General features: G+C 36.1%; 1 protein-coding gene across 19 annotated transcripts in view; it reads left to right on the forward strand.

The window, feature by feature from the left end:
• Nucleotides 1–16,225, forward strand: part of NRXN1 (neurexin 1) — a 952,284-nt gene that overhangs the window by 689,660 nt on the left and 246,399 nt on the right. For all 19 annotated transcript variants that reach the window (XM_070932260.1, XM_070932263.1, XM_070932252.1 and 16 more), the window contains one exon: nt 8,658–8,839. In XM_070932260.1, coding sequence (XP_070788361.1) covers nt 8,658–8,839 — 182 coding nt within the window. The remainder of the gene's footprint in view (nt 1–8,657; nt 8,840–16,225) is intronic.

The raw sequence follows: 16,225 nt of genomic DNA on the forward strand, positions 1-16,225 counted from the left end.
TTCTTTTCCTTTTTCTGGGTAACAGATTTTTAAGCCATCCCTTTTAAATGGGAGGATCTGTTTCTGTTGGTCCTTCATTTTTGCAAAAGCCGGATTTTCCAACATGTAATTTTTAATGAACTGTGAAAGATCTACCTTTTATAGTTTCCCATTCCTTACCCCCTTATCCCTGACTGGGTTCCTAGGACTGTTTTCACATGTGCCAGCTGGTGTGGAGTAATAATCAGTTATTGAAGCTTTGTTATTTTTACATCTTTGAGGGCTGCTAAACCAGTAAATAGGAGAAAAGAAACATTTTGCACATTAGCTTTGGACTTCTGGAATAAGATTATCTTGAAGAAACTGTGCAAACTTAAAAAAAAAGAAAACCTGAAATCTTTGCGATTCAGGGAGTATCTTATCTAATTTACCTTATTTTTCTACTGCAGTTATAATGTTGTTATTGTAAAGTGGACAAATTCACTTGCATTTTTTTCCTGTCAATTTTCATTCTCTTTGGTGAGAGAGAACATGTTTCAGGATATACAAGGGATAAAATAATTTAGAGAAATTCTCCTGACTCTGGCATTCTTGAACAAACTTGTTACCTAGTTAACAAAGGAGGAATGTCAGTGAAACCCTGTCTTTCAGCCCTGTGCAGTTGATTTACCTACAGCCTCTCTGGGTTCCCATGTTTGCATTAAATCTCATGGGAAGACACAGTAGGGAAACTGAAATGATTGGAAAACTTATTTTTCCTTTGTACAAAGTAAGACAAAAAATATCTGTCCAATTTCTCTATGCAGGAGAATAAGGAAAAAACTATGTGCCCAGCTCTAGTTACAATAAGATGTCTTAATATTTAATTGTTGGCAATTGTAGATGTTGCCATTTTCTGCATTTTTCATTTGAAAATGGCATAGAAATGTTTTAAATAATAAATGAATGCCTGTGAGTGTTCCCTTTTCAAAAAACAAAAAACAAAACAAAACAAAACCATCCTTTTTTAAGATTAGAATTTCTTGGTAAGGAGCAGTAGTTGGTGTTTTGAACGCTGTGATTGTATGATTGAATTCAGATTTACCTGACTGTGAGTGTTGCTTCTTGTGTTCATTGGATAGAATGTTACGCTGAAAGGGAAAAGTACAAATTAAAAGATTAGGACTCCCCTTATCCCCAATTCATTGTTACTCTGCAAATTTGAAATGGATACCAAGCCTAGAACAATATCTTAAGTTCCTTGTAGGATTTAATCATTAATGGAGGGGGGCTTGGTGACAGTAAAAAACCAATTGGCTCACAAGTAATGAATTTTACATTATTATGTTTGCTTTCTGAAATATAAACACTAAGGGGCCTGTTGTAGAATATAACAGAGCCCATTTTTTCATAATTAACATGAGAAGCTCAGAGAACAGCAGCTTTGTAGATAAGACCAAGGCTAATCTAGTGTTCCTCAACAGAGATTCATTAGCTGGTTATTTGACTCTCCCCTGGTGTTCCACTATTGGAGTGATGGGCATGGAGGCAGAATAACCCAGCTGAAACTAAGAGTTCCCAGGAGAAATGAAGAGAGGTTGCTATATTCATTCATATTGTGTTGTTTATGAAAGTTGAGTAATAGAGTGGTCTTTGATCCATGCTAAGGTGAAGAGTGTAATTTACATCATGTCAGACTACACTTAAGTCATTACTGGTTTTTATGACTGGCAATATTGGCACCAGTGTGGATAGAGAGGAAGAGGTGTTTGTTTGTTTGTTTAAAACATGTATATAGTAGCCCTTCTTATAACAAACTCAGGGCAACTGTCAATCAAAAGTTATAATAGCATATAAACCCTTCTTAAAACTATAAAACTGAACACATTAGAAACACCAAAAACAACAACCTGGTGCCAAGTCAAACTTCTAATGTGCAGTCACCTAATCTTATCCCATTCCTTAGGGGAAAAGTCAGGTCTTCAAAGACTAGGAGGGTAGTCCCTGCCAAACTTCAGGGGACAGAATGTTCCATAGGTTAAGTAGGGAAGAGAGTCTTATTTCAGAACTCTAGCTGAAGGAACCTAGACCCTTTTTCTGGTGCAATAAAAGTAATCTGGTTCTCAATGTTAATAAAACAAAGGAGATCATTGTAGATTTTAGGAAGAGCCAACATAGTCATATTCCAATCAGTATAAAGGATGCAGCTGTAGAGGTGGTCAATAGTATTAAGTATCTGGGGGTGCAGATAACTAACGATCTGTATTGGTCTCTTCACACGTCATCCATAGTGATGCGTGCAAACCAGCATCTGCATTTCCTGTGTCAGATGAGAAGAGCACATCTTTCTACTTCTGTCCTGGCCACTTTATACAGAGGTGCAATTGAGAGTGTTTTAACAAACTGCATCACTGGTTGGTTTGTATGGCAGCAGTGCCTCAGATAGAAAGTCCATACAGAGCGTAGTAAGGACAGCTGAGAAGATTATAAGAAGCTTATAACTTATAAGCACTCTGTGGCTAGAGCTCAAAGCATTGTTAGAGACCCCACACACCCACTTTATGGTCTGTTTCTGTTGTTCCTTCTGGGAGGAGGTTTCGAAGCATTTCTAACAGGACTACCAGATTCTGTAACAGCTTTGTTCCCTATGCCATCTGTCTGGTAAACTTGCAAGATTTGTTTTCTTGCCATCTACATGTATACATCCAGATTAGACTGTGTTGTCTCTCTGTGTCATATAATATATGTGGGTTTGTAGATATATATGTAATCATGTATGTATGTATGTATGTATTTATTTAGTCATGTTTATGTAGAGTATATTGAAGGTGGTGATCTTTTGACAGCTGTATGCAATGAAATTTCATTTTAATGTATGCTGATTAGTGTACATTTAAAGTGATAATAAAGTTATTCTAAGTCTAAGTCTTCTCCAAACAAAATGTGGGCACTACAACTCACTTGTGGAGTCACCCCTAACTTAACCCCATAGAAGCTGCCCTTTTGCAACCAAATGTAATTGGGAAGAAGAGAGTGAATTCATGCTGATAGATCATGAGTTGGGAAAACTTGGATTCTAATATCACCTCAATTCAAATTTATGTTTGCTAGTCCTGATCAGACAATCCTGTTAATCAAGTCAGAACTATGATTTAGCATGTTGTGAGACCAGCTAAATACAACGGGGGGTGGGGTGGGGGTGTAATTAGAGGAAGTTATTGTGACTTGTAGCTCACAAATTATACCTTTTAATACAATTTTTAATAAGATACTACCATATTCCTTATGATTTAGGCTCCTAAAGTGGTTTGAGAGAGATAGCTTGACTGTCAAGTGACTTACCTGAATTGATTTTGCAGTGAGGTCCATAATGGAAGCAAGGAACTTATAGTTCACTTGTTATGACACTTTGGAAAAAGAGCTCCTGGCATTCGACAGAAAAGAGGGAGACTTGACAGCTCGTATTTATATCTCCAGGTTTTTTTTAACTGCTGTCCTCAAGTGACTTACCAGAATCAAAAAGATTAGTGCTGGAATATGTAATAAGTAATTTCTTATTCCACAGTTGACATCCTGGCTTATAGGTAAGGGCAAAGTAAGGAATTTTGGAGTCAATGCAATACCAGGTTTGGATCCTTCACACAGCTCTAGGCTAATGTTTCAGAATAATTCCTGTAAAATAAGATGTTTAAAATTATGTATTCATAATGAGCGCCCACAGAACCTGAAGTAAAAAGTAAAGTTACATTTAGAATTTTCATATTAGATGACAAAAATTATCACACAATAAAATCCTGTAGGATAATAACTCCGTTGGCTTGATTTACACATTGGCTAACACGTTGCTGCATTAGATCAGCCAGTCCATTAAATCTACCCTGTATATAACATGGAGGTCTGACTTCCTATGGGCAGAGCTGTCCACTCAAAATCATCTTTTTTTGAGCCTAATGCAGCTGCATATGCTGTGACCCCACTTAGGCTAATAAGGTACAAAATAGAATCTTGTTTAAGATTGCAACCAAATACCAATAATCCTTGCTTAGAGAGCTCATTTGTGACTGACAACTCCATCATGATACGACATGGTCACTAAGTGTAAAAACACATGAGCGTGAAATTCTTACAATGTTATTTCCTATTCAGACATTGTGTCACTGCAGTTCTTAAATGAAACATTGTGTGACCATGATTTGCAATTTTACTACTGACTTCGTCATTAACTCTGTTTGTCCCAAGCTGATTGAGAAGGCCTCAAATGGTGCTGAAGTGGTCATAAATGCTCACCAGTTGTGATAGTCATAAGTGTAAGGCTTGGTCACAAAGCTGTTGTTTTAAACCGTCATAATTTTCATCATTTTATATTACTATTGTAAAGATATAATATTTACTATTTGATTCTATTCCTAGTGTCCCCAAATAATTCTAAAGATAATTATAATATTAGCAAATGATGAAAATATCCTGTACCAGAGTCAAATAAACAGATCTAGAAAGGCCAAAATTTCACTTGCTGTTATGCAGTTTCCTTTGAAGTTCCCAGTAAACTGCTTTGAATATATGGATAGAACCAGTGGTGGGATTCAGCCAGTTCGCACCACTTCGGGGGAACCAGTTGTTAACTTTCTGAGCAGTTTGATGAACAGGTTGTTGGAAGAAATTATTAGGGCAGAGAACTGGTTGTTAAATTATTTGAATCCCACCACTGGATAGAACTATGGAAAGTTTTGATAGATTCCCCTGGTTGACTTTAAAACATTAGACAGTTGGGAAATTCAAAATGGTAAAGAATTCTGACTTACTCATGAATAAGAATTCTCCTATTTGGTTCCCTCTGGATAGCACCATCCATGATTTTTTTTTTAAATTACATGCAAATCAACAAGTCTGAATTTGTGCCAACCCTAACAAGCAAGGTTAAAAAGGGCCAGAATAAGCTATATTTTTTAAATCTGATTTGTTAAGTGTGAAGCAAGCTAGAGCTTTTGGTCTGGCATAAAATTCAACAACTCTGTAACTATCCATGCCTTCGATTCAGTCAAATATATATATGAATGAATGAATAAATAAATTTATTTCTATACCACACTTCTCCCGAAGGACTCAGGGCGGTGTACAGCCTATTAAAAGCACATAAGCTAAAAGCACATAAGCGCATATAATACATAAGCTATCACTGTCCTCTCCCAGGGTACAATTTTGAAATGTATGTGGCTCAGTCAGCTGCAAAATGACCAGTAGTAGTTAAGGCTGTTTTAAGAATGTCTGAAAACTATGCAGTTAAGTATTATTCTAAACATTTAATGTCCCTTGCTTTGAACTCTGGCAGAAACATTGGCTCTTTTTTTATTATTTGCAAATGGAAGAATCTTAAGAATCTTAAGGGCTGGATAACAATGTACTGCATGCTGTGGTGACACAGTGGTTAAAATGCAGTATTGCAGGCTAACTCTGCCCATAGCCAGGAGTTTGATTCTGAGCCTTTCATCCTTCTGAGGTTGGTAAAATGAGGACTCAGATTGTTGAGCGCAATATGCTGACATTTGTAAACTGCTCAGACGGTAATGTAAAGGATTATAAAATGGTATATATGTCTAAATGCTATTGCTATTGTTATGGCTCTTACAGTTGCATGGTTTCCATTTAAAAACAAGTAAGAGAAGAACTGATTGTGAGGAACATGGGTTTGAGCAGCTTGTTATGCCGAATGCGTGGTGTGCAGCTGCTTGTTATTTTTCTTTAATTACCAATATGGGCTAATTAAATCTCATAGCTGTGCTGGTGTATTTGGGTGTATGGATATAAGGGTGATTTCATCCCAGTCACAGCAAGGAATAAACCTCCTTTTCCTCATTGCCTGTGGTCCCATTAGCAGTTGAATTGCACAGCACTAATGAAGATATAGTTGTATGCTGTGCATTCTGCATAATGTGCAGTTTGTCCCTTAGGCAGGATCCTGCTATCTTTCTGCTTCCTTTCTCCCCCCCTTTTTTGTTGGGGTGGGGGGGTGGGCTAGTGTTCTGTGCTAAATCACTGAGAAAAATGAATCAGTTATTATTCTCCAAAACTCTTAGCTAAACATTGAACTTCTTTTTTTACCTCTCAACTCCTTCCCTGAGGGGAGACAGTAAGGGAGGTAGCTCAGCTGTTTGTTGTCTCAATTACTTCAGATATTTCTGTAGTTAATTATAAACATTTAAATTATTCTGGGGGAACCCCTCTGGATTTGCATTTCCTTTATACTTAGTTCAAACTATGTTCTGATTTATTTACTTGCTCAGGAAAAAAAAAACACTTTCTTTTGGTCTTTAAGAGACTAATTTTTTTGAGGATCAATTGGGTAGAAGCAGGGAGTAAGGTTTGTATGTTTGAATACAACTAAAGTGACCCTAACTAAGGGTCACTTTAAACCTGCTTTAAACATATAGATAAATTTACAATGTATGAATAAATATAGATTGAATATATTGAATGGAGTTAGAAATTACCTGTCAGCAAAGCAATCTTTTTTCTTTCAACTTCATAATTTAAAATAATTACAAAGGACTTGAATGTCAGATATATATATATATATATATGTATCTTTTTTTTTTCTTTTTTCATAGGCTTTTATGTGCATATTCTCTCTAGCCAGGTTTTACCTATGTAAACTTAGTTGTTCTTCAGCCCTAGGTTCTGTGAAATCTCATTCACAAGTTCTTGGGCCCTTTTTCTGCTGACAAACTGCAACTCCCAGGAAGCAACACAGAGTTGCAGTTTGTCAGCAGAAAAAGGGCCCAAGAACTTGTGAATGAGATTTCACAGAACCTAGGGCTGAAGAACAACTAAGTTTACATAGGTAAAACCTGGCTAGAGAGAATATGCATATATATATATATATATATATATATATATATATATATATATATATATATATATATTTTTCTCAGGTTTTCGCGGGTGTTTGTATGTAGGTCTTTGGTTATTCGGGTCTTCTCCCACGTAAAATTGGAAGTGTCTTGGCGACGTTTCGACGAAGTCTCATTCGTCATCTTCAGGCTGGTGTTCTCGGCTTCGTGCTTCCAGGAGCTCCTGGAAGCACGAAGCCGAGAACACCAGCCTGAAGATGACGAATGAGACTTCGTCGAAACGTCGCCAAGACACTTCCAATTTTACGTGGGAGAAGACCCGAATAACCAAAGACCTACATATATATATATATATATATATATATATATATATATATATATCTCCCTTTTGCATAGGAATATAAAATAATGTCACCTCAAATTTCACTGGCAGCAAAGTTAGTTATTGTACTTCCACTGACTTCAGAGGAAGGCAAATGTTATTGTCAAGTAAAATCTTTTGGTGTTTGTTTTTTTGTTGATCAAAAATTCACATAAAAGGGACTAAAAAGATGTGTCCTCCTGAAAATAGTGTACAAATAGCAATATAGTTTTCTATGAAAAGAACTTATGTGGAGGGATTTGCATTTTTAATTTTTTTTATCAAGGACATTTACATATCAGACAATTTAAAAGATAACTGTATCCAAATTGTTTCTTGAGTAATTTTCATCATTAAAAATAATGCACAGAAAACCTCTATACAGTATGGTAAACATGAAGACATTGTGAGCATATGTTGCTTTGAATTTTTCTGTGAGTTTTAAAAATTCAGTAGGAATTACAAAGGCAAACTGGATACTGCAGTATTGTTAGAGATCATAAAACAATTTTTAAAGCTATTTGACACCCATGCTGATTGAATCTATTCTTTTAATTTTAAAATCTTTGGGTAAATTCACATCTTTATTTTCCAGTGATAAGATCTTATTTAATATGTTTGCATATGGAAACTACTTCTGAAACTGTGATAATACAAGGTTATAAGTAGAATTACTCCCCACCCATCATACATCTGAATACTGATTTCAAAAATCTGAATATGAAACATGATCAGAAAAAAATAAAATGATCTCAGAGCTTCCAGACTTAAGGAATATTAGTGCCAATTGAACAGACTGCAATAAAGTAAGAGATTGTAAAAAAACCCCAACAACCTAGTAATCAAGTTGACTATGGGGAGTGATAAATTACGAGCAGTAATTCAGAGAGCACACCATGGATTACAAGTGTGATAGCATCTGGAATGCCTGCACAAGTCCTAATTCCAGCACTGTGTGTTAAAATTTGGAAGTGGATTATACACACATGCTCTTGAAAATCCTTAATGCATTTTCTTGTTTTGGAGAGTTCAGATTGTATGGAGGCTGGTGAATAAGTTCAATCAAATGCTCTTACAGGCGGCATATAGATTCTAGACATTTATAGATCTGTTCTAGACATCTACACACAAATAGACATTTGTGAACCTGGAGGTGTTGGGGGCAAGAGATGTACTTATCCTCTTACATCACACTATTACTATTTGCTTAAATAGGACTAACATCAAACCCCTTTAAAAGTAGTATGTTGCCTCTCAGTTCTACATGGAATATTCCCAGGTCAATGAATATAAGATCGCAGCCTGTATATAAGGAAATGTGTATAGAAAAACAGGCAAAAATTGAAGTGGGGTTCTGAGAGGTTAAGAATTATATTTTAAAAGGCTTGTAAAGATGTTAGAATAAAAGAAAACCAAATGCAATAACATGTATAGTACTATGTTTCCTTTTTAGAGCGGACCCACTAATTAATTTGTTTTCTTTCTTACAGCGGGAACAACATACATATTTAGCAAAGGTGGTGGACAGATTACATATACCTGGCCTCCCAATGATCGGCCCAGCACCCGAGCAGATAGACTGGCCATAGGGTTTAGCACAGTTCAAAAAGAAGCCATCTTGGTGCGCGTGGATAGCTCGACTGGGCTTGGTGATTACTTAGAGCTGCACATCGTAAGTACCGTCAGCAAAATATAATGCTACTATTTGTCTGAAAGCTTCGATTTTAGCTTTTGCAATGGCTATTACGGTATTGTCCTTTTCTGAAATTGATCTTCTACCATTGAATAATATTTTTCCAAAGCAATTCAATGATTTATAAATTTCAGTCTCAGTTTTGGAAGAGATGTTGGCATTAAGAGACTAGCCCTTTTGGTTAATAGCAAAATACAAGAGTTTAAAGCATTTTGAATGAGCTGACTTCAGTATAATTTTAAAAGGCTGCAGATTTGGTTATGAATTGTTTTAATAAAATAGGATTCTCTTTGACCTATTGCAATTATGTATGAAATATGAAGCTATATATTAAATTGTGAGTATGGTATATAATTATGATTTTGACTTGCTGGGAACAATATAATCACTTTTTATCATTTTATGTGCTAAGTGCACACTAAAAGTCTCACAATTGTACCATATGACACCAAATCTAACATGGAAACAATAGGTGTAACTTTTTAATTATTATTTTGTGTTGCTTTTTAATTAATAACATGAAAGTGAAAGAAATATGACAAAGAAAAAAGTCTATAGTATAAAAAATCATTCCAGCAGTAAAAAAAATTCAATTTTACATATTCTCATCCAATGTACAATAGTTGAAAAGAAAAAAGTATGGTTCATTGACATTGCAATACCTGGTGATGCACGAATTGAAGATAAGCAGCAAGAAAAAATCACAAAGTACCGGGACTTGCAAATTGAAATTGAGCGACTGTGGAAAAAGAAATCGTGTGTTGTCCCGATTGTAATTGGAGCCCTCGGAGCAGTACCCAAAGGGCTACCCCGCTATTTAGAAATTCTAAATTTGCCGGACTTGAACATTTTGACTCTACAAAAAACCACCTTACTCGGAACAGCTTACATCCTCCGACGATACCTTAACAGTTCCTAGGTCCTTGGTTAGGACTCGAACTGCTGAGCTATTAACCAGCCTCAAAGGCTGTGAATCTCACTAAAGATTAACCAATAAATAATAATAATAATAATAATAATAATAATAATAATAATAATAATAATAATATATTCTAATACATATATATTTCTCTTATATAATTAATATATTTTAAACTATTGTATTTTGTGTAAATGAGTCCCATATCGCATTATACTTGTCTATATAAAGTCTGTGTCTATAAACAGTCAGCTCATAGGTGGAAAGTGCAATCAGGTAACAATATCGGATAAATTAAATATTATATTTAAAAATATTTATATTTTTAAATATAAAGAGTGAGCCAGTTTGGTATAGTGGTTAAAGCATCAGGATAGAAACCAAGGACCATGATTTCTAATCCTACCTTAGATACAAAGCTATTTGGGTATCACTTTCTCTCAGCCCTAGGAAGGAGGAAGTGGCAAAACATTTCTGAAAAACCTGAAAAGCCAAGAGTAGTACAGGAGTCTAGTCTCTGAGAATTCGACACAATTGAATGGAAGAAAAAAGAAAGCAAACTTCCAAAGTATTGTTGAGATTTCTATGCAAGTGTAATATGTCTTCTGGAATTCAGGTACCATAGTTAGAAATCCTAGACCTCATGTTCCCTGAATGCATACATATGCCCAGAAGACTGTGATGTGATTAAAAGACTTTTCTACTTTCCATATTATGTCTAAAAAGGAATGTGGAGAAGCTCGTGTCCTGAATAGTGTGGTTTCTGGAATTTCTGGGCCATAAAGAGTTAAGACCAATTTCGTTTTGAATTGAATTGGAATTTGTAGGGTCCAAAGAGGATGTATGGGCTAGGAGTAATGCACAAATTTGAATATCCAAACTAGCCATTGTTAGAACTGTCCACATCAGTGGTCTCAACTATAGTAATATATTGTAGCTCAGTGGTATGAATGTCAGGAAAAGATGTATTACTATTAGCAAATTTGCAAAAAAATCTATCAGAGGAATTGTAATGGTCCTATTTGGTAGGATATGTTGTTAATCCTGACAAGAGCTGACTGATCCTATCATTACCGTGAGGTGATAAATTTTGAATAGAAAACAGTTGGCACCCTGAAAGGACTAGTAGGGTAATTTCAAGTTGCCTTAGAGCAAACAAGTAGCAATCAGCATGGAAAGTGTCTAGATTTTTATGGCATAATAAATAAATGATCAGTTGAGATAAACTTAAGTAGGGCAACTGAGCATTTTAGCAGTTTAGATTAATCTCAACTTTGTTAATATATTAAATTTGAGCCAGATTTAACAGCAACCTTGCTACTTCACTGAAGAAGAAATAACTCCTCTGACAAGAAATTACTTATTGATCTATTAACAATATACTCGGAAAATGTTCAGTGATGATTATTTCTAAATCACCTCATCCCATCTAGCTAAGTTATGTATCATCTGCTCTTTTATATCCCAAACTTTTCCCTGTTAGTACTTTATCTTATTTACTCATTTATTTTCGATATTGTAATGCTGTCAGTATTGGCATTGCATTATATTTGTTCAGCAACCTCAAGGAACAGTAACTCTCCTCTTAAATCATTTTTATGCTGCCTTTTAGGAACAGATTTTACAAGCATTAAAAAAAAAAAACTAATGTGATGCAGTTTTTAAAGCCAAGTCAACAAAAGAGTTGTGCAACATTACCGTACACTTAGTAATAATGACAGCAAAACAAAAAGAATGCAAACACTAAAAACAAAATAATCTAACAGCAAGGCAAAGAATTATCCTTAAGATGTTTCTAGATTTCTTGGCTACTGTCTTGAATCATGAAAGCTATTCCTTGGAAATATGTCTTAATTATAGTTTGTCGCAGTCAGCCAGAGGTTCAGACTGTATTTGGCATTTTTATCCACCTATTGAGTCTTTCCCAAAAACCTGGGATAACCAATGTTGCTGTTGTTGTTGTCCTTGTTGTTATTATAGTTAGCTTCATAGCAGGGGTGGGTTCTAAATTTTTTTACTACCGGTTCTGTGGGCATGGCTTATTTTGTGGGCGTGGCTTGGAGGTCATGTGACTGGGTGGGCGTGGCTATGTGTATAGGGGTGGAGGGCTGAAAAAAGTCATTTCTGACAGGTCCTCGCACTTTTGACTGGTCCTCACACTTATGACCATCCTCACATTTATGCCCGTGAAGCATTCTTAAAAACCATGTCACTCATTTCACAACTACTTCTCTTCACCATGGTGACAAGATAGGGCAAAAAACGTAAAATGTGAGGACAGTCGTAAGTTCGAGGACTGGTCAAAAGTGTGAGGATCAGTCAAAAATATTTTTTTCAGCCCTCTGAGTAGTCCATATGCACAAAAGGACTACCCAGAGGGCTGAAAAAAGTGATTTCTAACAGGTCTTCACACTTTTGACCGGTCTTTGCATTTATGACTGGTCATCATTTATGCCCATTGTAGCATTCTTAAGAACCATGTCACTCATTTCACAACTGCTTCTCTTCACCATGGTGACAAGATAGGGCGAAAAACGTAAAATGTGAGGACAGTCATAAGTTCGAGGACTGGTCAAAAGTGCAAGGACCAGTCAAAAATAACTTTTTCAGCCCTCTGAGTAATCCATATGCACAAAAGGATACAGCAATAGAGACGGATGAAGGAAGGAGAAGAGAGGGAAGGAAGAGAAGGGAGGAAGGAAGGGAAGGGAAATTAGAGTAGGAGTGAGGGTAAGAGAGGGAGGAAGAGAGGAGGAGAAGGAAAAAGGAAGAGGAAGTAGGGAGGAGAAGAAGAGGGGGGAAGAGAAAGTAAGAAGGAAAGAAAAGAAAAGAAAAGAAAAGAAAAGAGAGAGGTGGTAGGTTTGAGGAGAAAGATTGCTGTACAATAAAAAAGATGAAAGGGAAGAAAGGCAACCCCAAACAAATATAAAGATATTAAGATAAAGAATGAATTGTTAAACTTTAAAGAATAAGAGAACAAATATGAATAAATAGCAATAATTAGAAACACACATACAAACATACAATGTATTTTCTTTGAACAGAGCATTTGGCCGGTTCACAAATTTAAACAGTGTTTAGTTATAAATTAGTTATATGACTATCTTTTTTGTATATTAATCAATATGAACATGAATATTCCAATTATTTCCATGCAATCCAATTTCTTACAAATCAATTAATTATATTTACCAATAATAATAAACCAAATAATTTCCCCCATATATTCCTCCAAACCACAACTTAACCATTTCTGCTTTCAACACAATATACAATTAATAGTATCTCAATTATTACAATTCCCTAGTTAAATAGAGCTTTTTTTCTTTTGTGTTTTAAAATCTTGAACTCTCCTCTTTTGCCCTAAATTTCCCATTGTTTGCACCTACCTTTTTTGGTGAGCAAAAAGAAAAAGAAATCTCTCCCTGCCTCATTTTGTCACGTTGCAGCAGAGCCTGCTTTCAGTTTCGTTTTTTCCCTAGCATAGCTACTCATTTGTTTTCTTTTAACACTGATCAGCTTTAGGGCGGCCCTTTGAAGCCCCACGGCAAGAGTTTAAACAGTTTTTTTCCCTCTAGCCATCAGCTGGGACTCAGAAGGCAGCAATAGATTGGGAGTGGGGCCAAATAAAGGGTAAGAATAGCGCGGGGGGGAGGGAGGGGAGAACCGGTTCGGTGACATCATATCGTCACCACTACCGGCTTGCGGGAATCGGTGCAAACCGGGAGCAACCTACCACTGCTTCATAGTCAGTCAGATGTTTAGACTGGATTTGGTGTTCTCCACCTATCAAATACTTTCCAAGGATCTGGAATAGACAGATGTTCTTTTTTAATAATATAAAAGATAATGTTGCAGGATGTAAACTGTTCCAAATAAACCTGCCTTTAAGAATTGACTGGTGGTGATTTTGTCAGTGCTGGTGGTGTTCCAGATGTTTTGGAATTGCACCCAAGCCACCTATCATTGTTGGTACTACCTTTGCTTTCTTTCTGCCACAATCATTCTCTTTCCAGGTCTTTATACAGTATTTTTTTATTTTTCTCCAGCTCTTTCTCTTCTATTCTGCTGTCTCCAGATACTGCAACATCCAAATCCAGAGGTTTTTTTGTCTTTCATATCGACAGTTGTCAAGTCTGGGGTGTTGTGTGGCAGGTGCTTGTCTATTTGAATTCTAAAGTCCCAGAACACTTTAGTTTCTTCATTTTCTATTACATTCTCTATTTTGTGGTCCCACCAGTTCTTTTCTGCAGGCAAATAGTACTTCTTGTAGATATTACACTGTACTGTGGTTGCTACCCTGTAGCTGTTGTTTATGGTTAGTTTGTACAGTCTTTTTGCAGCAGCTCAGTAGTGGTTCCCTATTCCTGTTATTTCTTCTCCTTCTCTTTTTCTTTCTCTTTTTCCTTCTTTTCCTTCTCCCCTTTCCATTCGTGTTCTGTTAGATGTTATGCCAATGTCCAAATACAGAGATGACATATACTCCCTGTCACAAATAACAGACTGGTAGAAATTTGCTATTTGATTTTGACTTGACCATTTGCATTAGCCATTAATGTTTACATCCATTTATGTAAAATGCCTTCCCAGATTAATTGTCACTAAGAATGGGGAATTGAAACACTCTGTCCTTTAAGGCACTGCCAAGTGTTTGGAATATCAGGCTGCATCTTAGAATTATATGTCTTTTTTTTTATTCTTTACAGAAGTTTTTCAACAGAATTGAAATCAGTGCAAATTTTGAATGAAAGAATGAAAACTAACAAGAAAGTGAAAAAGAAATATAGGAATAGAAACAGAAAATAAAAAAGAATTCTAAAAAAAGTAGATAGCTTTATAGATATTTTTAAAACTTACCCTCTTTCTCTATGATTATATCATAATTTCCTTCTTTCCATAAGCTACTCATTCTAATCTTCAAACTCATAAATAAAAACTTTTATTTTTCTCATTTCATGTCCAAAGCTCTTAGCCCATTTCATCATGCACCTTTTATTTATTCTTTTTCTATTTCAAGTAGGCAATAAAATTGTATACATTTTAGCAATTATAGATTCATTATTGTAAATAGTTCAGCTTCAAATACTTTCTTCTGCTGCCCTTTATCTTTTTCTTAATTGTGCATACAAAAACCATAGAAGGTTAAAACCTTCTGCAGTCAGGTGCTCTCCTTCCATCTTATATTCTTCATGTCCCTGTTCTAACAACCAGAATTGTATCTCGGAGTATTGCTGCCATTTGCAGGATTGTCATTGTTAAAATAATGTAAATGATGATATCAAATTACAGTTGGATGATCTACATGGACCTTAAATGTCCACAGTGCTTTGTATTCAAATGGGAAAAACCATAGAATTATAGAATATAAGGTTGGAAAGTATCTTGGAGATCATCTAGTACAATTCCTTCCAATGCAGGAAATTATTTATATAGCACAACTGTGTGTTTTCAGGGACCACTGAAACAGATGAGGAAAAAACTGTGACAACTTTAATGAGTTGCAAAACAGGCACTAAATCTGAGCTTCAACATGTTCCAAAGGACTTTCTTATGTAGCTATATGATCACACAAATCCAGTGGTGGGTTGCCCCCGGTTCGCACCAGTTCTATAGAACCGATAGTAAAACTGGTGGCAGGAGGATCCGTCCACCGACCCCGACGTCATCAGAATGCTTCTGCGCATGGGCAGAAGGGTGCACACATGGCCCCATTGTGAACTGGTAGTAAAGGTAAATAGAACACATCCCTGCACAGATCTATGTCATGGCTGAGGGCTAGTACTTCAATAGATGTGACTCTACTTAATATATGGAGAGGCCATTTGATTGTAGAATACACATGCATGTGCTTAGCTTCTCTGATTACCCGAATTACTTTTTTTTTAATTGTATCATCCCAACACACCTCACAGGGTTATTGTTATGGGAAAAATAAGAGGAGGTAGGTAGGTTGGGTATGTGCATCACTTTGAATTTATTTGTAAGGTGAGATAGAAATAAACAAGCAAACAAGCAAATAAATGGAATACCTTAATAGACTGGATAAGATATGCTATTTTGTAGTTGAAGTCCATATGATACCTTTGGGCTGTGACTTGTAACTTCATTAGAGTTTTGATTGATGTCTGCATTTCAAACTTTTTTTTCCCTATAAGATAATTAATCTTTGGATGATCAGTATTGATCATCCATTTCTGTTCACTTGGAAATACTCGTTCATTCATTCAGTTTGTATAGCCTCCCATCTTGCATATGCAAATGTGGGCCATAAAGTATAGGGCAGTGATGGCTAATCTTTTTGCCATCGCGTGCCAGGAGGGGGGGGTGGGGGAGGCTCACATGCACACGTGCCCATAATTCTATGCCCCCCACCCCCACACATGCACGTGCAACCCCCCTCCCCCCCGGCATGCGATGGCCCTGTAGGCCTGTTTTTCTTTCTCACC

The sequence above is a fragment of the Pituophis catenifer genome, unplaced genomic scaffold, assembly GCF_029215685.1.
Source record: "Pituophis catenifer annectens isolate HBS135680 unplaced genomic scaffold, rPitCat1.0.hap2 SCAF_1, whole genome shotgun sequence".
Lineage (NCBI taxonomy): Eukaryota > Metazoa > Chordata > Lepidosauria > Squamata > Colubridae > Pituophis > Pituophis catenifer.